The sequence below is a fragment of the Symphalangus syndactylus genome, chromosome 9 (assembly GCF_028878055.3).
Source record: "Symphalangus syndactylus isolate Jambi chromosome 9, NHGRI_mSymSyn1-v2.1_pri, whole genome shotgun sequence".
NCBI lineage: Eukaryota > Metazoa > Chordata > Mammalia > Primates > Hylobatidae > Symphalangus > Symphalangus syndactylus.
In genome coordinates, this window is record NC_072431.2 from 35,428,510 (window position 1) to 35,449,672 (window position 21,163).

General features: G+C 35.5%; 1 protein-coding gene across 7 annotated transcripts in view; it reads left to right on the top strand.

The window, feature by feature from the left end:
• Positions 1 to 21,163, top strand: part of TTC21B (tetratricopeptide repeat domain 21B) — a 98,093-nt gene that overhangs the window by 12,138 nt on the left and 64,792 nt on the right. For all 7 annotated transcript variants that reach the window (XR_010113655.1, XM_055291915.2, XM_055291918.2 and 4 more), the window contains 7 exons: positions 548 to 705; positions 8,613 to 8,697; positions 9,808 to 9,906; positions 11,566 to 11,758; positions 12,192 to 12,289; positions 12,608 to 12,808; positions 17,296 to 17,425. Coding sequence is in view for 6 of the 7 variants with exons in the window: in XM_055291915.2 (XP_055147890.1) it covers positions 548 to 705; positions 8,613 to 8,697; positions 9,808 to 9,906; positions 11,566 to 11,758; positions 12,192 to 12,289; positions 12,608 to 12,808; positions 17,296 to 17,425 (964 nt within the window). In the remaining variant the exon portion in view is untranslated. The remainder of the gene's footprint in view (positions 1 to 547; positions 706 to 8,612; positions 8,698 to 9,807; positions 9,907 to 11,565; positions 11,759 to 12,191; positions 12,290 to 12,607; positions 12,809 to 17,295; positions 17,426 to 21,163) is intronic.

A 21,163-nucleotide genomic window follows, 5' to 3' on the forward strand; every position in this document is an offset into this window, starting at 1 on the left:
ATAAATATCATCTATATACTTCCTTGTCGTCTTGTCCAATTATTTCCTTCAGATAATTCATAGAAGTGAAAAATGTTGAAGTAGAGGGATTTGTTTGAACTTTATTTTGCTTGTTCTTTAAAATCATATATTCTTTAACCTGAAAATAATTTCTCAAAAAAGATGCAAAATTTCTTAAAATTTTAGATGCTACTTGAAAATTTCCTGGAAACATTTTAATCTAAAAAGGTAAGTTTCCTGTTCTAAATGGAAACTATTTTATGGTATTTCTGAGAACAGTTTTAAAAATTGTATCCTTTAATCATGTTTCTCAGCCATTTAAAAGTAAATTTTAAAACACAATGGCTTATATAATGTATTTGTATTATTCTGTGATGTTTTAAAATTGTTTTGACAAAAACTTACTAATTTTCTCTTTAAAAGTGATAACTGCTCCTCGTAGAAAAGTCAGTAAGTATTAAACACTCATACTCTGCCTGCTCTGCATTATGAGAACTTTGATATGAATGATCACAGTTTGAATATCACTTTTTTTCCCTTCCATTAGGCACAATGCCTTGAGATGCGCCAGAATTATTCAGGTGCCCTGGAGACTGTGAACCAGATTATTGTGAAGTTTCCGAGCTTCCTTCCCGCTTTTGTTAAGAAAATGAAATTACAACTGGCCTTGCAAGATTGGGACCAGACAGTTGAGACAGCACAAAGGTTAAGTAATAAAAGATGACACAAGTCTCTTTGGATTTGGTTATAATTTTGAGAAAAAGCGAAATCTATGTGAATTTTTTTCATAAGAGTTTTTAAATTTGATTTTTTTCAAACAGTGTGGAACTGAGGAAATACTTAAAGTCATACTGCTTTTAAACATTGAATTTATTGATTTACATAAATATTTGATTCCTGTTTTAAGACAGACACTCTTTTTAGGCAAACAGGCCAATATCCCTGTGGTCATGAAGCTTATATTCAAGTGAGAGGAACCATATACTAAGCACGCCAGATAAGTATATTGTGTAGTATGTTAGAAAGTGTAAGTGCTATGGGGAAAAGATAAACCAAGAAAGAGATGGGGAGTGTTGAGGGGTTCAGTCTTATGGGATGGTCATGGAAGGCTGAGGCCTTTGAGCCATCTTCTAAAGAAGGTAAGGGAGTAAGCCATGCAGATATTTGAGAGAAGACTTTGCAGAAAGAAGGAAAAGCAAATGCAGAGTCCCTGAGGCGGGAGCACATGTTATACATGTTTGAGGAGTGGGAAGGAGTAAGAGAGGTGAGTAAGGTGTGAGGTCTGAGACAAAGGGTGGGAGTGAGCCCGTGCTAGATGGTGAAGGGTCTTGTCAGCCATATAAGGATTTGGGGTTTTCTTCTGAAGCACGAGGTTACCAGAGGGTTTTGAGCAGAGGAGTGCCATCATCTAAATTCTGTTTTAAAAGAATCACTCTGCCATGTGCAAAACAGACTGTGGGCGAGGAGGCAAAGGCAGAAGCAGGGAGAACCTTTTGAAAGCTGTTGCCATCGTTGAGAAATGGTGGGGGCAGGCCCAGTATAGTTGTGGTGGAAGTGCTTTGAGAAGTGATTGGAATCTGGACCTGTAGCATTTTGTTTAGGAGTAAGGGAAAGAATAGTTTAAGGTGATTCCAAGGTTTTTGGCCTAAACTACCAGAATAACAGCAACAATGATGATAACTGTTGTGAAGTGTTCAGTATGCCTGGCTCATAGGAAGTGCTATTTATTCCTAGGGTAACCCTAAGAGGAAGGTACTATTAGTATTTCTGTTTTACAACTGAATGGACTAAGGTCCAAAGAGGTTAAGAAGTTTCTCCAAAGCCACACAATTACTTAGTGGTGGAGTCAGGATTCAAATCCAGAGCACTCTAGTCCCAGAGTCTGTGCTCTTACCCACTACTTGTGCTGGAGGATGGAGTTTGCTTCAGCTGGACAGGGAGATTATGGAAAAAGGTTTCAGGGCAGGTAAGGAGTTTAGCTTTCAACATTGTAAGTTTGAAATGCCTACGAGAAGTCAAAGTCGAGGTGGATGTATGGTCAGGCAGCTGGATGTCTGAATCTGGAGTTCTTGTGAGAGGTCTAGGCCATAGCTAATATTTTGGAGTCACTGACACATAGATGTGATTTAAAGCCATGAGATCAAGAATAAATGTATTTGAGTCACAAATCAATACTTTCTAATGGATGAATTCATGTCACTTAATACTAAAGTTACAGAAAAGTAAATTTCATAGGTAATACAAATATACCTTTAAAATCAGAATGTCTTAATAGAACTTCTCATGCAAACAATAAGCAAGATCCTTTCAAGATACAAATGAAGTATAAATTGCATAGAAAGTCACCTTTACTTCAGTTTGGATCAAAGTATAAAGCTTGTCTTAGAATCTTCGGAATAAGTGACTTGCAAGCATGTCTAACTTTTATTCATATCTGACAAAATATTAATGGCTATCTCAGGGCCGAACATCTTGGTAACATCTTTGCTAAGATCGTCTATCATTTATTATGGAGAATTTCAGATTTATGTAAAAGCAGACAGAATAACATCATGAGGTACTCTTACCTGTTTCCTGCCCCCAGCTAATGTCACCACATGTCTAAACCCCCATTTGCTTCTTGGCTTTAATTTTCAGTTTGAAGCAAATTCAAAACTCTGCATCATTTCATTTGTAAGTATCACAAGATGCGTTGAAAAAAATAGGATAATTCTTTTCCCTCTATAACATAATGGCAATATCATTATCACATATATAAAATTAAAAATAGTTTTTTAATATCAAATATCCAGTGTTCAAATTACCAGTAGTCTCAAATATTGTGTTTTTTAAATAAATTATTTTTTAATCAGGATCCAAATAAGTCTACATATTGTGATTGGTTTATATCTTTAAAGTCTCTAAACTCCCTCCCAGTCTCTGTAAGTTCTTTCTCACTTTCTTTGTCTCTCCTTTCGTATCTCTCTCCTTCCCCTCTTCCCTCTCCCTCCCTCCTTCTTCCTGCCTTCTTTTCTATTTCCCTGTTTCCCTTCTCTTTTTCTCCTTGCCATTTTTTTAAGTTAAAGAAACCAGTGTTTTGTCCTGTAGCATTTTCCATGATCTAGACTTTGTTGTTTGTCTGCCATGGTGTAGTACAACTTGTTGCTTTATCCTCTCTATTTCCTGTAAGTTGGTAGTTGGATCTAGAGGTTTGGTTAAATTCACATTCAATTTTGTTGTTTTGGCAATTACTTCATGAGTGGTACTTTTGTCTTTCATCACAGTGACAGAATGTCTGCTTGTCTCTCTCTTTTTGTGGTATCAGCAGTTATTCATGCTCAATACGTAGGTGCTTGATTCATAGGGATTATGGTAGGGTTACATTTGAATTCTGTCATTCTTTCATTGTTTCTTAGCTAGAATACCTATAAAGAAAAACTTCCCCTGGTTAGTTACTGAGTGATGTGGTTCATATAAGAAAAGTAGGATAAGATGCTGAAGTCTTTTCCTTTATTTCCAGGTTTAAAAAAAAATGCCAAGAATTCCTTAGCATCCTTCATTGGTAATTGATTAGTGGCTTAGGTTTGTTTATTTTACATGACATGGATTTAGATGAGTGCTTCTGGACATTTCAGTCGTTATAATTGCAGTCTTTTCTCTATTAGAAGCTTCTTCAAGTTGTTCTTAAGTCATTTTGACATGATCCTAGTAGTGTTTGATAGTTACTTTGCTATTTGGTATGACAAGCTGTCCAGGCTCATTTTGTGTATTACTTCCCCAAGTAGGTATCAGTCATTTGTCCAAGGCAATCTAATCTCTTTTAGTGTGAGATGATATTTGAAGGCCACAATTTGGGCACTAGTAATTTTTTGATGTATATATCTTTCAAGATTTTTCTAGGCACTGTGTGTGTGTGTGTGTGTGTGTGTGTGTGGTTTCTATATATTTTTAAAATATGTATATATTTTGAGGGTGTTTTAAAAATAAGAAATAGACTCATAATGTACTTTTACACTTGTTTTTCTCTTTAAGAGAGTATTTCATAGATATCATTTTATACCTATTCACATAGATACACCAAACTGTTTTTTAATAGACAGCATTTTTAGGGTAGTTTTAGGTTCACAGCAAAATTAAACAAAAGGTACAGAGATTTCCCATATATTCCTTGCCTCCACACATAGATAGTCTGCCCAGTTATCAACATCTCCCACCATAGTGGTACATTTGTTACAGTGGATGAACTTACACCATAGTCACCCAAGGTCCGTCATTTATATTACAGTTCACTTTTGATGTTGTACATGCTAGTGGTTTGGACAAACGTGTAATCACATGTATCCACCATTATAGTATCATACGGAATATTTCTACTGCCCTAAAAATTACCTTTATTGTGTATCCGCTATATATCCCTCCATCTCCCCAACTCCTTGCAACCACTGCTCTTTTTACTGCCTTTATAGTTTTGCCTCTTCCAGAATGTCTGTAATATGGAATAATACAATATGTAGCGTTTTCAGCTTGGCTTCTTCCATTTAGTATTATGCATTTAACTTTCTTGCATGTCTTTTCATGACTTGATAGCTCATTTCTTTTTAGTACTGAATAATATTTCATTGTTTGGCTGTACCACAGTTTTATCCATTGAAGGACATCTTGATTGCTTCCAAATTGTGGCATTTATGAATAATGCTACTATAACCTTGTACAGGTTTTTGTATGGACATCAGTTTTCAACTCCTTTGGATCAAATGCCAAGGAATATAATTCCTGAATCATATGGTAGGAGTATGTTTAGTTTTGTAAGAAACTGCCAAACTGTCTTCCAAAGATGTTATACCATATTATATTCCCACCAGCAATGAACGAGAGTTTCTCTTGCTTTAAAACATCTTCATCGGCATTTGATGTTGCCAGTGTTCTGGATTTTGGCCATTCTAATAGGTTTGTAATGGTATCTCATTGTTATTTTAATTTTAATTTGCATTTCCCTGATGACATGACGTGGAGCATTTTTAAATATGCTTATTTGCAGTCTGTATATCTTGCTTAGTTAGTTGTCTGTTAAGGTCTTTGGCTCATCTTTTAATTGATTGTTTGTTTTCTTATTGTTGGGTTTGAAGAGTTCTCTGTATATTTTGTAAAACAATCCTTTATCAGATATATGTATATCTGATAAATATTTTCTCCCAGTCTGTGGCTTGTCATTCACAGAGCAGAAATTTTTAATTTTAATGAAGTCCAGCTTATCAACTCTTTCTTTCATGAATTATGCCTTTTGTGTTGTATCTAAAATGTCATCATCAAACCATAGGCCATCAGATTTTCTCCTGTATTATCTTCTAGGAATTTTATAGTTTTATGTTTTACATTTAGCTCTGTGATCTATTTCAGATTAATTTTTGTGAAGAAGGTGAGGTCTGTATCTATATTCATTTTTTTCATGTGGATGTCCAGTTTTTCCAGTGCCATTTATTGAAAAGAGTGTCTTTTCTCCATTGCATTGTCCTTGCTCTTTTGTCAAAGATCAGTTTACTATCTATGTGGGTCTATTTCTGTGATTTCTACCCTGTTCCATTGACCTGTCTGTTCGTTCACCAATACCACACTACTGTCTTGATTACTGAAGCTTTATAGTAAGTCTTGAGGTCAACTAATGTCAGACCTCTAACTTTGCTCTTTTCCTTCAGTAGTATGTTGCTATTCTGAGTTTTTTTGCTAATCTGTGTAAACTTTAGGATCAGTTTGTCAATATCCACAAAATAACTTGCTGGGATTTTGATTGGGATTGCATTGAGTTAGTTTACAGATCAAATTGGGAAGAACTAACATCTTACATTGTCTTTGCATCCATGACATGGAATATCTCTCCGTTTGTTTGGTTTTTCCTTGATTTCTTATGTCAGAATTTAAAAATTTTCCTCACAGAGATCTTGCACATATTTTGTTAGATTTATATGTACCTAAGTATTTTACTTTAAGGAGTGCTAGTGTAAATGTTATTGTGTTTTTAATTTCAAATACCACTTGTTCATTGCTAGTGCATAGGAAAGCAATTGATATTATATATTAACCTCATATCCTACAATCTTGCTATAATCGCTTGTTGATTCCAGGAGTTTTTTAAATTGATTCTTTTAGATTTTCTACATAGATGTTCATGTCATCTGTAAACATCTATTTATTTCTTCCTTTCCCTAATCATTTTAAAATTGAGTAGCATTCTACGAATTGAAAATGCAAATAATTTGTTTAATCTCTCCCCACTGGTATGCACCTAAGCAGTTTTCTATTTTTCACTGTTCAGTATAGCGCAGTGTACACACACACATACACACATACCTGTTTGAGCACATGTAGGACTATATCTGCAGAGAAGTTTCCCAAAGGAGAGATTGTTGAATCCAAGATACTGTATTTGTTAGGGTAGGCTAAGCTGCTACAAAAACAGATCTAAACATATAATGATTCAGTGTAATAGAAGAATGTTTCCCCATATATAACTGTTTTGGGTAAATGTTAGAAGTGATCAGGCAGCTTTGCTCCACACTGTTTTTAACGGACCTAGACTCTTTCTATCTTGCAGTCCTGCCATCTCCTAAGACCTCATAACACCTGGCAGAAAGGGAAAGATAATGTAGAGAAGTCATTCGACTTTTTATTAAAGCCCAGGCCCAGAAATGGCATATATTACTTTATTTCATGTTGACCACCTCTAAATGCAAAGATACCTAGGAAGTGTTGGTTAGCCACATGCCCAAGCAAATAAGGAGAAAATGGATTTGAGGAGACAAATTGTGGTCTCTGCCTCAAGTATATAAATTTAAAATTTTGATGGGCACTGCCAAATTGCTCTCCTAGGAAATTGTACTAATTTACCCTCCTACTAGTAGTCTATTGCATGTTCCCTTACCTTATCCTCACCAATTCTGGCCATTTTCAGTGTGTGTATTTTTTTTCAACCAATCTGAAAGAGAGAGATTTTTATTTTCATTTCTTTTATTGTGTTGACATTGAGCAATTTTTCATATGCTAAAAGCTCTTGTTTTTCTTTGGTATATAACTGGTTCTAAATACGCTTTTTTTTTTAAGCGAGCCTGTTCTCTCCTCGGTTTTCGATGGACTCTGATAATTTTTATCACAAGTTCTCCATCATGTTTCTTTTCTTTTTTTTTTTTTTTTTTGAGACAGAGTCTTGCTCTGTTGCCCAGACTGGAGTACAATGGTGCGATCTTGGCTCCCTGCAACCTCCGCCTCCTGGGTTCAAGCAATTCTCATGCCTCAGCCTCCTGAGTAGCTGGGATTACAGGCACCCACCGCCACGCCCTGCTAATTTTTTGTATTTTTAGTAGAGACGGGGTTTCACCATATTTCTCTTATAACAGTTTTGTTGGCTCTTTTTTTTGCTCTTGACTGTCATAATCAATTTACAAAATAATAAAAAAGAAACCATAGAAGATTTTGGTTTGAATTGCATTAAATGTGTAGTCATTTGTGGGGAAAAAAAATTTTCTTTCCCAAAAATGACCATTATTATATCAGGCAGCTATTGGTGTATAGCAAACAACCACAAATGTCAGGACATATAATAATAAGTATTCTTTCCTCACATTTTTGTGGATTGTCGAAGGTCTGCTGATCTCAGGCAAGGCTTGGCTCGGCCCCACTTCAGTTCAGATGCAGCTGGGTGAGTGTGGCACATCATTGCAGTTTGGACTCAAGAGTCCAAGCACCTCCAATAGTGTTTTCCCCTGGACTCACGACAAGTAGCAGCCACTACCCAGAGGAAATTCTTATACTGACAGCAGGTGCAAGAGAACAAGCAGAAATATGCAGTACCTCTAAAATTTAGGCTGATGCACTGCTATTCCTGCCCACATCCCATTGGCCAGTATAAGAAAAATGTCCAAGTCCCTAGTCAAGAAGCAGTAGGGTACACTCCAACTTTTGTAGTTAGTTACATGGCAGAAGACACGTACTCAGGGAGGGTTGAAAAACTGGAACCAGTAATTGTGATGTGTACCACATCATCCACAATAAGAGAAGTCTAGGGCATTACCTTTTTGGTTCAGTTCTTTTTAAAAATGTCCTTGAGTACAGTTTCATAGGAATTTTATAGCTTTTGCACCTTTCTTAAATTTATGCTTGTTATTTTTTCTTTTTGGTTTTTGTTCCATTTATTAATAGGATTTTTAATGTAATATTTTCTCATTTGTTTTTGTCACATAGGAATCTGTTGTTGTGAATAACATTAGTAGATATTGTAATGTTTGACCCTGGTTTGCATTCCTGGAATTCCTGTAATAAGTCAGCCTGGTTAAGGTGAATTATTCTTTTACTATACTGTTGTATATGGTTAGCTAATACTTTATTTAGGATTGCCACAAGATTTAATGAGACTAGTATAATCTATTCTTATCTTTTAAAAACATATTAAAAATTAAATTCCAGAGACTTTTACTTGTTTAAATAATAAAGTTGATAATTTTCACAAAGCAGATGACATTTTCTAATGAAAATTACTTATTTGAACAGTGGAATAGTGAGGCAAGCAAACCAACTTTTCATGCCCTCAAATAAAAGAAAATATATAAATTTATTGTGACATTAACTAAATTGTTTTCCTGCAGGTTGCTGCTCCAAGATAGCCAAAATGTGGAAGCACTGAGAATGCAGGCACTCTACTATGTGTGTAGGGAGGGGGATATAGAGAAGGTAAGTGGCATTGTATTATTTAAGTTTCCTGTATTAAAAAATATATGTCATTACACATACACACACATACACACACATGTGTGCACGTGCATATACATTAAAGCCTTGAAGTTCTGTTTTAGAATATACGTCATGGTAGTTTTTAGTTGATTACTAGACTATACCTTAACAAAGAGGTCAGCTTCTGAAATCTATTAGTAAAGCAAAAATATTATACAGTTAATATTACCCTTGAAAATCCCTTAAATCATTAATTATAGTATATATGGCTTTCTGCATGAAACTCCTGTGTAGTGATATATATGATTAATGTAACCAGTGATACTAGATATGAAAAAGTATGTATGCAAAATGTAATTTATAGTATATTTACAATTTAACTGAATTTGCAAAAATGAAATGGGCTTAGGATAAAATCCCATTGTACCTGATGATAAAGCACATCTCTTTCTGTAGTAGTGAACACATTGACTATAGATTGGATCATGGAGTGCCAAACTCTAATCTGAAGGAAATAATATTAATGTAACATGTAGTATATTTGCATTGTGTTTAGTGTGGTTAAATTGGTTAATGTGACAGTGTCTTATAGATACTTCAGTAAATACTAGGAGTATCTTAGTAGGGGTAAATCTTCAGTAAATTTTCCAGGCATTGAAATTACTTATACTAAGTACTGTAATGATTTTTTTATTCTAGAAAATATTTTGAATATAAACCAGTCTGTATAGGCAATTGAAGGGCTGATCTCATATACTTGTAAATACATTATCACTCATATCTCATTTGTGCCGTGAATTAACTGTTGGAGGTGGAGCTGGGCATGTGCAGTTAATGGAATATTATGGGTGTCTTTGCCTATCCAAAGGTTTCCATTCAATAACAGGTATTAAAGAAACACATTCTAAAACATATTTATAATTATTGAGTTTGTTAGAATCTTAAATATGTTTTATAACATATAATCATCCATTGGAGGACGAGGAATTTATAAAAGCAAAGGTCTTTTAAAATACTAGTAGGGTTATGCTTTGTTAGTGTATATGTGCCTGTATTATGTTGTTTTTACTTAGTATATTTTAAAGTTAATACCAGTTCCTTTTGTTTTAGGCTTCCACCAAGCTGGAAAACTTGGGAAATGCATTGGATGCCATGGAACCACAGAATGCTCAACTTTTCTATAACATTACACTCGCCTTCAGCAGAACTGTGAGAGTGCCTACCATGTACCAGAGCTCTGTTATCTGTAGTAGAGGACATAAAATAAGTGGAAAAGGTGGAAGCAGGGAAGAGCATATGGCCTAGAATGCAAATATGTATTTAAATATATGATATACTCCTAGGAAAGGCAGTTTAGAGGAGTTGTGGTTTCCAACTATAAGATGCCCTGATGGAGGCTTCATGGAGGAAATGCCACTTATTGATCTTTTAAGCATAACGAAGTGCCTTCCAAAGGAAGTGGAAGGTAGTTTATTTTCATCAGAGCATAAGATTTATGACCAGGATTGCTCTTAGCTTTTGTTTTTTAAAACTATTTTTAAAAAGTTTGAAGTGTATAAAAGACCATTTTGGTGAAGGAAATGGTTGGTATCTTATTTTTTTAAAAACAACAGGAAAGAAGTGTTTTTATTATAAGCTCCCAGTAAAAGAAAGGTAATCAAGAATGAAATAGAAAAGGCTGGGCGCGGTGGCTCACGCTTGTAATTCCAGTGCTTTGGGAGGCCGAGGCGGGTGGATCACGAGGTCAGGAGATCGAGACCACGGTGAAACCCCGTCTCTACTAAAAATACAAAAAATTCGCCGGGTGAGGTGGCGGGCGACTGTAGTCCCAGCTACTCGGAGAGGCTGAGGCAGGAGAATGGCATGAACCCGGGAGGCGGAGCTTGCAGTGAGCCGAGATTGCGCCACTGCACTCCAGTCTGGGCAACAGAGCGAGACTCCGTCTCAAAAAAAAAAGAATGAAATAGAAAAATACAGTAGAATCTCGAAATCAATACAAGGAATGAGAATATTGAAAAGTTCATTAAACTAGGAAGGTTAAAATAATTAGCAAGCATAAAGTTGAAAGAAAAAAAGAATATTAATTGTTAAATGACATGAATATACTGAATTTTCTTATTTAAAAACAAAGATATCAGATTGTGTAAACTTTAAAGGAAGAAAACTCCCTGCTGCAACGAAAGTTTGAATTAAGGAGGCATTTACCTTTTTTGCTTACCGTAGTGCTAGACACATTATTGCAATTAGTTTTTTACTAAGCTTATAAAATTATATAAGTTCAAACATTTGAATAAATATTTTACTCTTAAAGTTTGTTGTCTTGAAAAATTATGTACTTATTCTAACAAGACTGCTATTTCTTGACATTTTTTTCAAGAAGATTCTAAGGCATGAGCTCTTAAAATATTCTCACTGATGGCATAGCTAGTGTTTAGGGGGAAAACAGATCCTAGTCTTAGTTTTTTATTCAATAAGAAAAAACATACATATACACACACACACACACACACACACACACGTAACCATAAAATAATGGTTTTCTTGTTTAATCTGTAAAACAGTCATGAGACAGCTTGGAAAAGGAGTTCAAAAAAATGTTTTTGCAGTGACATCATTAGAAGTGTACTTTTCATACTAGTTATTTTGTAAAAGCATTATATTCATTAGGATATATAAGTTCTGATAGAATATAAACTCTTGATGCATTGTGTAGATAATAGGAAAGTTTTATTTTTCCTTATTAATTTTTTTTCTTTTTCATTACTCCTGTGAAGTACAAATAATATATATATTTAGAAAAAATAATCCTTCAGTCTCAGTAGAAATGTTAGACTTTGAAATCTTACATCTTTTTTTTTTTCTTTTTAGTGTGGACGTAGTCAACTCCTTCTTCAAAAAATTCAAACGTTACTTGAGAGAGCTTTTAGTTTAAACCCTCAACAATCAGAATTTGCTACAGAACTTGGATACCAAATGATTTTACAAGGAAGAGTTAAAGAGGCACTGAAGTGGTATAAGACCGCCATGACACTTGATGAGACTAGTGTGTCTGCCCTAGTTGGTATGACAACTGTTTTCGTAAATATTTATAATATAGATACAAGTAGCAATTTCTTTTAACTTGCCGTTAGAGAAGAACACATGGATTTTGTGGTTTTCTAAACTTAAATTGTTCTCTACTACCCACACTCGAAAAAGTCATGTCTTTAAAAATAAAATTTTTAATTCACAAATAATATCTTGAGAGAATAGATTTTTATAACATGGTTCCTATAAATTATGAATTCTTCAGTAAATGATTTTATAAGGTCCAAGGCTACCCATTTTGTTTTCTTTCACTCTTTTCATTTTCTTTCTTTCTGTTGTTTTTAATCTAAAACATTAAAGTATTGTGATGAGGGAAAACGTGTTTTATTAATGTTGTTATGTTAGCTTGAAGAGTGCATCCCTGAATTGGTGTGGACTTTGACTGTCTTTCTGCTGTTTGATTTTAGGATTTATCCAATGTCAGTTGATAGAAGGGCAATTACAGGATGCAGATCAGCAGCTAGAATTTTTAAATGAAATCCAGCAGTCCATTGGAAAATCTGCGGTACAGTATTTTATTTTATCAGATGATAGATGCTAGCTGTTTATAAAATATTAAATTATTAATCAGTCTTATTGTTTTGTAATGGCTGTAAAGCACTAGTGTACACTAATTTTAATATGTAATTGCATTTATTAATTTACCTCCATTCAAAACTAAACTTTATTCTTCTGAATGATTCTAAAAGTCTATTCAAGCTAATACTTGAGTTTGAACAAATAATTGCATATCAGTAGCACATTATATGCATTTGAAATCTAAATGGAAATAAATGGCTTTATAACTAAATGGAATAATTTCTGAAAACTACTTATTTTCTAGGAATTGATCTATTTACATGCAGTTCTTGCCATGAAGAAAAATAAACGACAAGAAGAAGTTATTAATTTGTTAAATGATGTCCTGGACACTCACTTTTCACAATTAGAAGGTTTGCCTCTTGGCATACAGTATTTTGAAAAGCTAAATCCTGATTTCTTGTTAGAAATTGTTATGGAATATCTGAGCTTCTGTCCAATGCAGGTAAGTAATTATGGGACTTACTTTCAAGGATGCATTTACTTGACGTTTTATCGAAGAACTTAAAAGTTTTCTTTGATGCATTAGACTATATCGGCATCTTAAAATGGTAGTATTTGTATCTATGTTAGTTGAAATCGCTTTTAATCAGACCGTTTTTAGTAATGACTGCTGTCAACTACTGAAAGTATTGGTTTGCAAATATTCATTTGTATTACATAAAATCTTAAAATCTTCTGTTTAAAGAAATATTAAAAGTCATCTAATTCAGACACCTACCTTATATTTGCTTCTAGTCTGTAACATCACTGTCAAGTGCCTATCCCATGTCTGGACACACTAAAATGAAGTTCTTGTCATATAACTATGATTGCTAGCTTGTGTTTCCTGTGTTAGGTCAAACTCTGCTTTTGGTTAAAAAAAAAAAAAAAAAAAAAAAAGACCATTTACTGGTCCTCCTTCTGCTCCCTAGATTGACAAAGGGCAAGTCCAGTTGCTTAGAGCAAGGATCATTCCTCATTCATTAAACAGACCTTCAGATATTGGCAATTAGTTTTCATGTTCCACTAAACAACTCTAGGTTTCCAGCCATTTATGTTTTATATGAAATAGTTTTGAGAATTCTGTGTGTGAATCTGATGATATTCTTTATTTTGTCTGTGCCGCTCATTAAGTTTACTATTCCAAATGTGGATTTGACCTGCAAGAACTAGAGTAGACCTTTTCCTCCCTTATTCTGGAAGTCCATCCAACTTTCTTTTTATAAATCACATTACATTAATGACCTCTATTGAATTAACAGTTAATTAAAGACTTTCAGTCTCTTACTTGTTGTACCTTTGGACTCAAATGTAGGACTCTACATTTATTCCTATGAAATTTTATCTTTTCAGATTCATCTCATAATTCCATGTTATCATATTCCTTGTGGATCATGATTGTCACCTATTTTAGATGGATCTTTATTGTCATCTGTCGTCTGCTTTATCTAGCTCTGAGATAACTATTACTATAATGTTCTTTTCCAAGCATTAACAGTTTTGAGTAGAATTGAAGATGAAACCCTATGTTGTACTACCAGAGATTTCTTTCCAAATTTATGTGGATTTATTAGTCAGCACTCTTATTACAGATAGTAAGCAGATACAGACATCCTAACTTTATTATATTCAGCTCACATTCAGCACAGGGATATCAGAGCAGGCACTATCAAGTGTTCCATTGCTGAAAGCAAACTTCTTAGCATTCTCCCTGATCTATAGCTTCAGTAACTGTGTTAACATGGGAAACAAGGAAAATGACCTTCCCTTAGGGAACCCATACAGCCTTTTCGATTATCATGTCCTTTTCTAGGCTTTCATTACCATTTATTTTTTAAACTTAAACGCTCATAGAATTGTACCTGGGATTGACCTCAGACTCCCCAGTCATAATCCATTTTCCCTTGCTTGAAAGTTGGAATACCTTTTTTTCGGTATTAATCTAGTATTCAAGATTCATTCTACAAATGTTTATAGAGTACCTAGCCCTCTACTTAGAGCTGGGGAAATACCCATGTAAAACAAACTACATTCCTTTCCCCTGAGGCATGTATTCCAACAGGAGGAGACAGATAATACCATTAAGTCAATTGTATACTATGTTTAGAAAATGACAGGAGAAAATAATAGAGCATGGTGGGGTGATGGTGATTTTAGATACGGTGGTCAGGATAGGCCTCATGAAGAGGGGAAGATCTGAACAAAGACTTGAAAATAGAATATATATATATATAACTGCTAGGATATGTGTATATATATATATATAACTGCTAGGATATATATATACACACACACACACACACATATATATATAGGAGTTTATATATATACTCCATATATACATATGGGAGTTTATTAAAGAATATTAACTCACATGATCACAATGTCCCACAGTAGGCTGTCTGTAAGCCAAGGAGCAAAGAAGCCAGTCCGAGTCCCAAAGCCGAAGAACTTGGAGTCCAATGTTCAAGGGCAGGAAGCATCCAGCATGAGAGAAAGATGTAGACTGGGAGGCTAAGCTTAGCCTGTCTAGTCTTTTCACATTTTTCTACCTGCTTTATATTCCAGCCATGCTGGCAGCTGATTAGACAGTGCCCACCCAAATTAAGGGTGGGTCTGCCTTTCTCAGCCTATTGACTCAAACGTTAATCTCCTTTGGCAACATCCTCACAGACACACCCAGGATCAAGACTTTGCATCCTTCAATACAGTCACGTTGACAGTATTAACCATCACAGAACGTGTGAAAATATGGTAGAGTGTTTCAGACAATGGGAGCAGCTGGTGCAGAAGCCTAAAGGGACATGAGGAGACAAATGTGTCTGGGGCAGGGTGAGGAGGAGGAGGAGAGTAGTCAGAGATGAGGTCATTCCACAGGAGACCAGCCCAGGTAGGGCCATAGCAGTTCTTATAACTCCTTTGGCTTTAATTCTGAGTACAATGGGGTACAATGGGGAGTCACCAAAAGGCTTCCAGCATGATCCAAGTCAACATTTTAACTCAATGTTTTAATGGATTTCTCTATCAGATGTGCTGAGAATAAACTGTAGATAGAACAAGAAATAATGCATTAAGTGGTAGTTGGGTCTCTAGTTCAAATAGACATCCTATTTTCCTTTACCAGGAAATTCTGTTTTCCTTTACCAGCATGATAGAAAGTAATCAGCCTATGTGATACTGTTTTCATAGGGAAATATCAGAAAGGCAGAATTGTCTCTTTAGCTCTGTTCCTACTTCTTTGACCGTTTTATAGACATAATTTTGTTTAGAATTTTAATTGAACAAGCGATATCTTAAAGGTCTGCAATAACTATTTTTTCTATGATTGCACATTGAAATTGTTTGCAGTAAAAATGATGGTTGTTCTCAATAACTCATTCTTAGCAGGTGACAAAGAACATTATCATAACCTTACCATCACACTTTCACTTTTTTTACTTAGGCAGAAAAAAATACATATTTTTAAACTATTTGCTCTGTATCACTGTGCAAAGAAGCATAAAAGTCTTATCTTCAAGACACATAAAAACCCATAGGCCTATAAAAGAAGCAAAACTAAATATGAAACTACCAGTAGAACTGTATGGGTATTATACAGTGCTAAATTTTATTATATAGATTATATATGAATAATTTAAAGAAGTTGAAGTATTCTAGGCAATAATAGTCATATTCTGATTATCTTTTTGAGCATATATATTGTGTGTGTCAACATAAGTAATTTGTAGCACTTTCTTGTTGGTAATAATGGCTCATTATAGGAGTAATTTTCCATAAGAGGGCACAGTCCAATTGAAGATCTTTATGTGTCAGGGGGCGTGGGGTGGAGAGGATCATCCTTATATAAAGAAACAGCCTTAGTAAGGCAAAGCAGGAGGAATGAACATTATATATTTAAATTCTGATATCACATTACTAAATTGTGATTGGATGACCATTGGATAAAGGTTGGTTGGGTAGACAGCCATTATAAGAATAAGAAACAAGGGCCGGGCGCGGTGGCTCACGCTTGTAGTCTCAGCACTTTGGGAGGCTGAGGTGGGCGGATCACGAGGTCAGGAGATCGAGACCACGGTGAAACCCCGTCTCTACTAAAAATACAAAAAAAATTAGCTGAGCGTGGTGGCGGGTGCCCGTAGTCCCATCTACTCGGAGAGGCTGAGGCAGGAGAATGGCGTGAACCCGGGAGGTGGAGCTTGCAGTGAGCCGAGATCGCGCCACTGCACTCCAGCCTGGGCGACAGAGCGAGACTCCGTCTCAAAAAAAAAAAAAAAAAAAAAAAAAAAAAAAAAAAAAAAAGAAACAGTGAAAAGAATAAAGCAGTGTTCTAGTATCACTTTAATTATCATACTCATTATTAATTGAAAGGAAAACTTTGAGGGTCTAAAACATGCCAGGATGAAGAGTGGGGAATGTAAAGGTGTGAGACATTTAGTTTAGCATAGTGAGTGTTCTACCTTCTGTTTACTACTGGGGGAAATCTAGATTCTTTAAAAACTGGTTTACAATAATCTAGGGGATAATGAAAGTAATTGAATTTAGCAAATCACAAGGCAAATCTAGAATTCGAACACTTACTGCCTTGACTCTGTCAGTTCTAGCAAGAAACTGTACCTCTCAGTTATCTTTCCTTTAACAGATATATTTCTCTGATAAAACTTTTGAATAGATATACCCACTTGATATGTTATCCATTTAGTAATTGTGTAATAGTTTCATAATTATTTTGCTGAACAAGAGCCATTATTTGCATTGTCTGTTCATAGATCCCAGGGAAATAAATTAGTATTAGTTAAGTCATAATAAAGATATTACAAAATAAGTGAAATCAAAGAAATTTTAGAAAAATGTATATAGCTTGGTTAGTTATACTGAAATTAATATATGTTCATTTTTAGCTAAATATTATTTTTACACTTATAAAATGATCTGCTGGTTTGTTTTGTTTAGCCTGCAAGTCCTGGGCAACCTCTTTGTCCACTTCTCAGGCGTTGCGTCTCAGTCCTGGAGACTGTAGTAAGAACTGTTCCAGGTCTTCTGCAAACTATCTTCCTAATAGCAAAAGTGAAATATTTGTCAGGTAGAGTATACCTTAAAAACTTATAACCTTTTTATTCTGATGTTGATAAAAACAAGCGTAAATAAATTAAGCACTCTGTATATATAAATAGTCACATAAAATGTACATTCTGTATATGCATAGATAAGTAATTTTAATCCAAAATAGAATTGCATAATTCACTATTTAATCCTTTAAAAATTATTATAAACTTGTGTGGCTTAAGCGAATTGCTGGGAAAATGCAGTTGTACCACTTTAAAAAAAAGTCTGTCAGAAATTACTGGAGACTAGCAATAAGAATTTACAGTCATTAATCCATGGTTGTGTTCTTACTGGTATAACCAAATGCAACATTTGCCAGATTTCAGGCCCTAATGAAAAGTACTGAGTAATTCCTGTTTAGTTTCTGTGAATAGTTATGGATAGCTTAAAATAAAAGCAACTCAGTTATAACCTTAGTTTTCTAAGGCATAGACAAATGCCTGACTTTACACATAAAAATAGACCATCATGGCTGGGTGCGGTGGCTCACACCTGTAATCCCAACAGATTGGGAGGCCAAAGCGAGCAGATTACTTGAGCCTGGGAGTTCAAGACCAGCCTGGGCAACATGGAGAAACCTCATCTCTACAAAAAAATGCAAAAATTAGCTGGGCTTGGTGGCATGTGCCTGTAGTCCCAGCTACTCAGGAGATTGAAGTGGGAGGATCACCTGAGCCCAGGGAGGTTGAGGCTGCATTGAGCCAGGATCATGCCACTGCACTCCAGCGTCAGCGATGGGAGTGAGACCCTGTCTCATTAAAAAAAAAAAAAACAAAAAAACAGCTGAGCACGGTGGCTCACGCCTGTAATCCCAGTACTTTGGGAGGCCCAGACCGGTGGATCACGAGGTCAGGAGATCGAGACCATCCTGGCCAACATGGTGAAACCCCGTCTCTACTAAAAACACAAAAAATTAGCCAGGCATGGTGGCAGGCGCCTGTAGTCCCAGCCACTGGGGAGGCTAAGGCAGGAGAATGGTGTGAACCTGGGAGGTGGAGCTTGCAGTGAGCAGATCGTGCCACTGCACTCCAGCTTGGGTGACAGAGTGAGACTCTGTCTCGGAAAAAAAAAAAAAAAAGGACCATCATATTATGCTTGTCTGTATGTACCTTTGGCAACTGAATGCTATAAAAGTAAATAACGTTTGTAAAACTGTTAAGAGCAGAAACCAACTTAAAGGTATTTTCATGAATAGTTACTTCCTGTAATATAATGGAGTGATGAGATTGTCTTTACTGCTTCTTTGGACCTCTGTTTTCTTTCTTTATTTTATTTTTTGTTTCAATTTTTTATTTGTATTGGGTACAAATAGTTTTTGGATACATGGATGAATTGCATAGTGCTGAAGTCTGGAATTTTAGTGCACCTATCACGTGAGTAGTGTACATTGTACCCAATATGAAGCTTTCTATCCCACACCCTCTTCCCATCCTCCCTCTTCTAAGTCTCCAAAGTCCACTATATCACTCTGTTTGCCTTTATACCCATAGCTTAGCTACTACTTACAAGTGAGAACATACAGTATTTGGTTTTCCATTCCTTAGTTACTTCATTTAGATTAATGGCCTCCAGTTCCATCCAGGTTGCTATAAAACACATTATTTCATTATTTTTTTACAGCTGAGTAGTGTTCTGTGGTGTATATAGATCACATTTTATTTGTCTACTCATTGGTTGATGGACACTTAGGTTGGTTCCATATCTTTGCAATTATGAATTGTACTGCAAGAAACATACACATGCAGGTGACTTTTTGTTATAATGACTTCTTTTCCTTTGGGTAGATATCCAGTAGTGGGATTTCTGGATTGAATGGTGAATCTACTTTTAGTTCTTTGAGAAATCTTCATACTATTTTCCAAAGAGGTTGTACTAATTTACATTCTCACTAGCAATGTATTAAGTGTTCCCTTTGACCACATCCATGCCAACGTCTTTTTTTTTTTTTTTTTTTTTGACTTTTTAATAGTGGCTATTCTGGCTGTGGTAAGGTGGTACCTAACTATAGTTTTAATTTACATTTCCCTGATGATCAGTGACGTTGAGCATTTTTTAAAAATCTTTATGGGCCATTTGTATATCTTCTTTAGATAAATGTCTATTCATGTCATTTGCCCACTTTTTAATGGGATTTTTTTTTCTTGATGATTTGTTTGGATTCCTTATAGATTGTGGAAATTATGGACTTCTGTTTTAACTGTTAAAAAAAATTTAGATGATGTCAGAGGGTTGTTTTACCTCTAAAACATTTCAATTGTAAGAAGTGACACTAATACTTTCTGACTGAATTGTACTACTAAGCCACATGATATTTCAGCTTTTCTCCTAATTGGAAGGGGTATCACCTACTAAATAATTAGACTGGGACTTTGATTCCTATAATTTATTAAGTATTTATATTGTGAAAATTTATATAAGTCACAATCTAGTAATACTTAATTGTTAAAGTCTCTAGTCAGGAAAATTTCTTATATTAATCCCATTTTTAAGAATAACAGCCTACATAAGAATGATACAATGGACTTTGGGGACTCAGGGAAAAGGGTGGGAGGAGAGTGAGGGAGGGATAAAAGACTATATACATTGGGTACAGTGCTTGGGTGATGAGTGCACCAGAATTTCAGAAATCACCACTAAATAACTTACTCATGTAACCAAACACTGCCTGTTCCCCAAAAACCTATTTAAATAAAAAAAAAAGAATAAGAAAATTTCTAGTAACCAAAAAAAAAAAAAAAAAAGAGGAAGAGCAGCCTTAAGTCATGTGAAATACTGCTAGCATGTGTCTGAATAGTAGTATTTTTGCTAAATTGCCAACTGCAATGACTTCTGACACCAACTAGTTGGAGTTGGGTCAAACATCAAAGGTTAAGGGCACAGTCCTCCATAAAACTGCCCTGACTTCAGACACCAGCCACAGATTTGGGCACTGCTAGAGCCTCCTGTGCTTTTGACTAGCTGCAAATTTGGAGGTCCCTCAGTTTCATTAATTTACTAGAGTGAATCACAGAATTCAAGAAAGCACTAGACTTAAAACTACAGTTTTATTATAGCAACAGGATACTAACCCAAATCAGCAACAGAGAGAGATGCACAGGGTGAGGTCTGATAGGGTCCCAAATGTAAAGCTTCCGTTGTCCTCTCCCCATGGAGTCAGGAGACATCACCTTCCTGACGTGTCAATGTGTGACCATCAGAGTATTAGCAACCAAGGAAGCTCACCAAGGTTTGGTGTCCCTAGCTTTTATTGGGATTTCATTAAGTAGGAATGGATTAAATCATTGGCCATATGATTGAATTCAATATCCAGTCCCCCACCGACTGACAATGTGGCTCTAAGCACCAACCCTCTAATCACAGGGTTGGTCTTTCTGGCACAGCCAGCCTCCATTCCAAGTCATATCTTTAGCATAAACTATCTAGGGGCACACCATGAGTCTCTTCATTAGGATAAACTGTCAGGGTCCATAATGAATAACACAGAAATCCCTAACATGAGGGAAATTTCAAGAGTTAGAGTCTCCTTCCAGGAACCCAAGACAAACGCCAGCCAAATGCTTTATTACACAGAATTCTGACAAAGACAGATACACAGGACTGAAACGTCTTTCAGTTTTACTCAAGGGAAATTGGACTGCTCTTAGAAAGAATGTGATGTTGGTGTTGATCTCTGGTGACGTGGTCTATTTTCCTCAACAGTAATGACCCGCTTCTC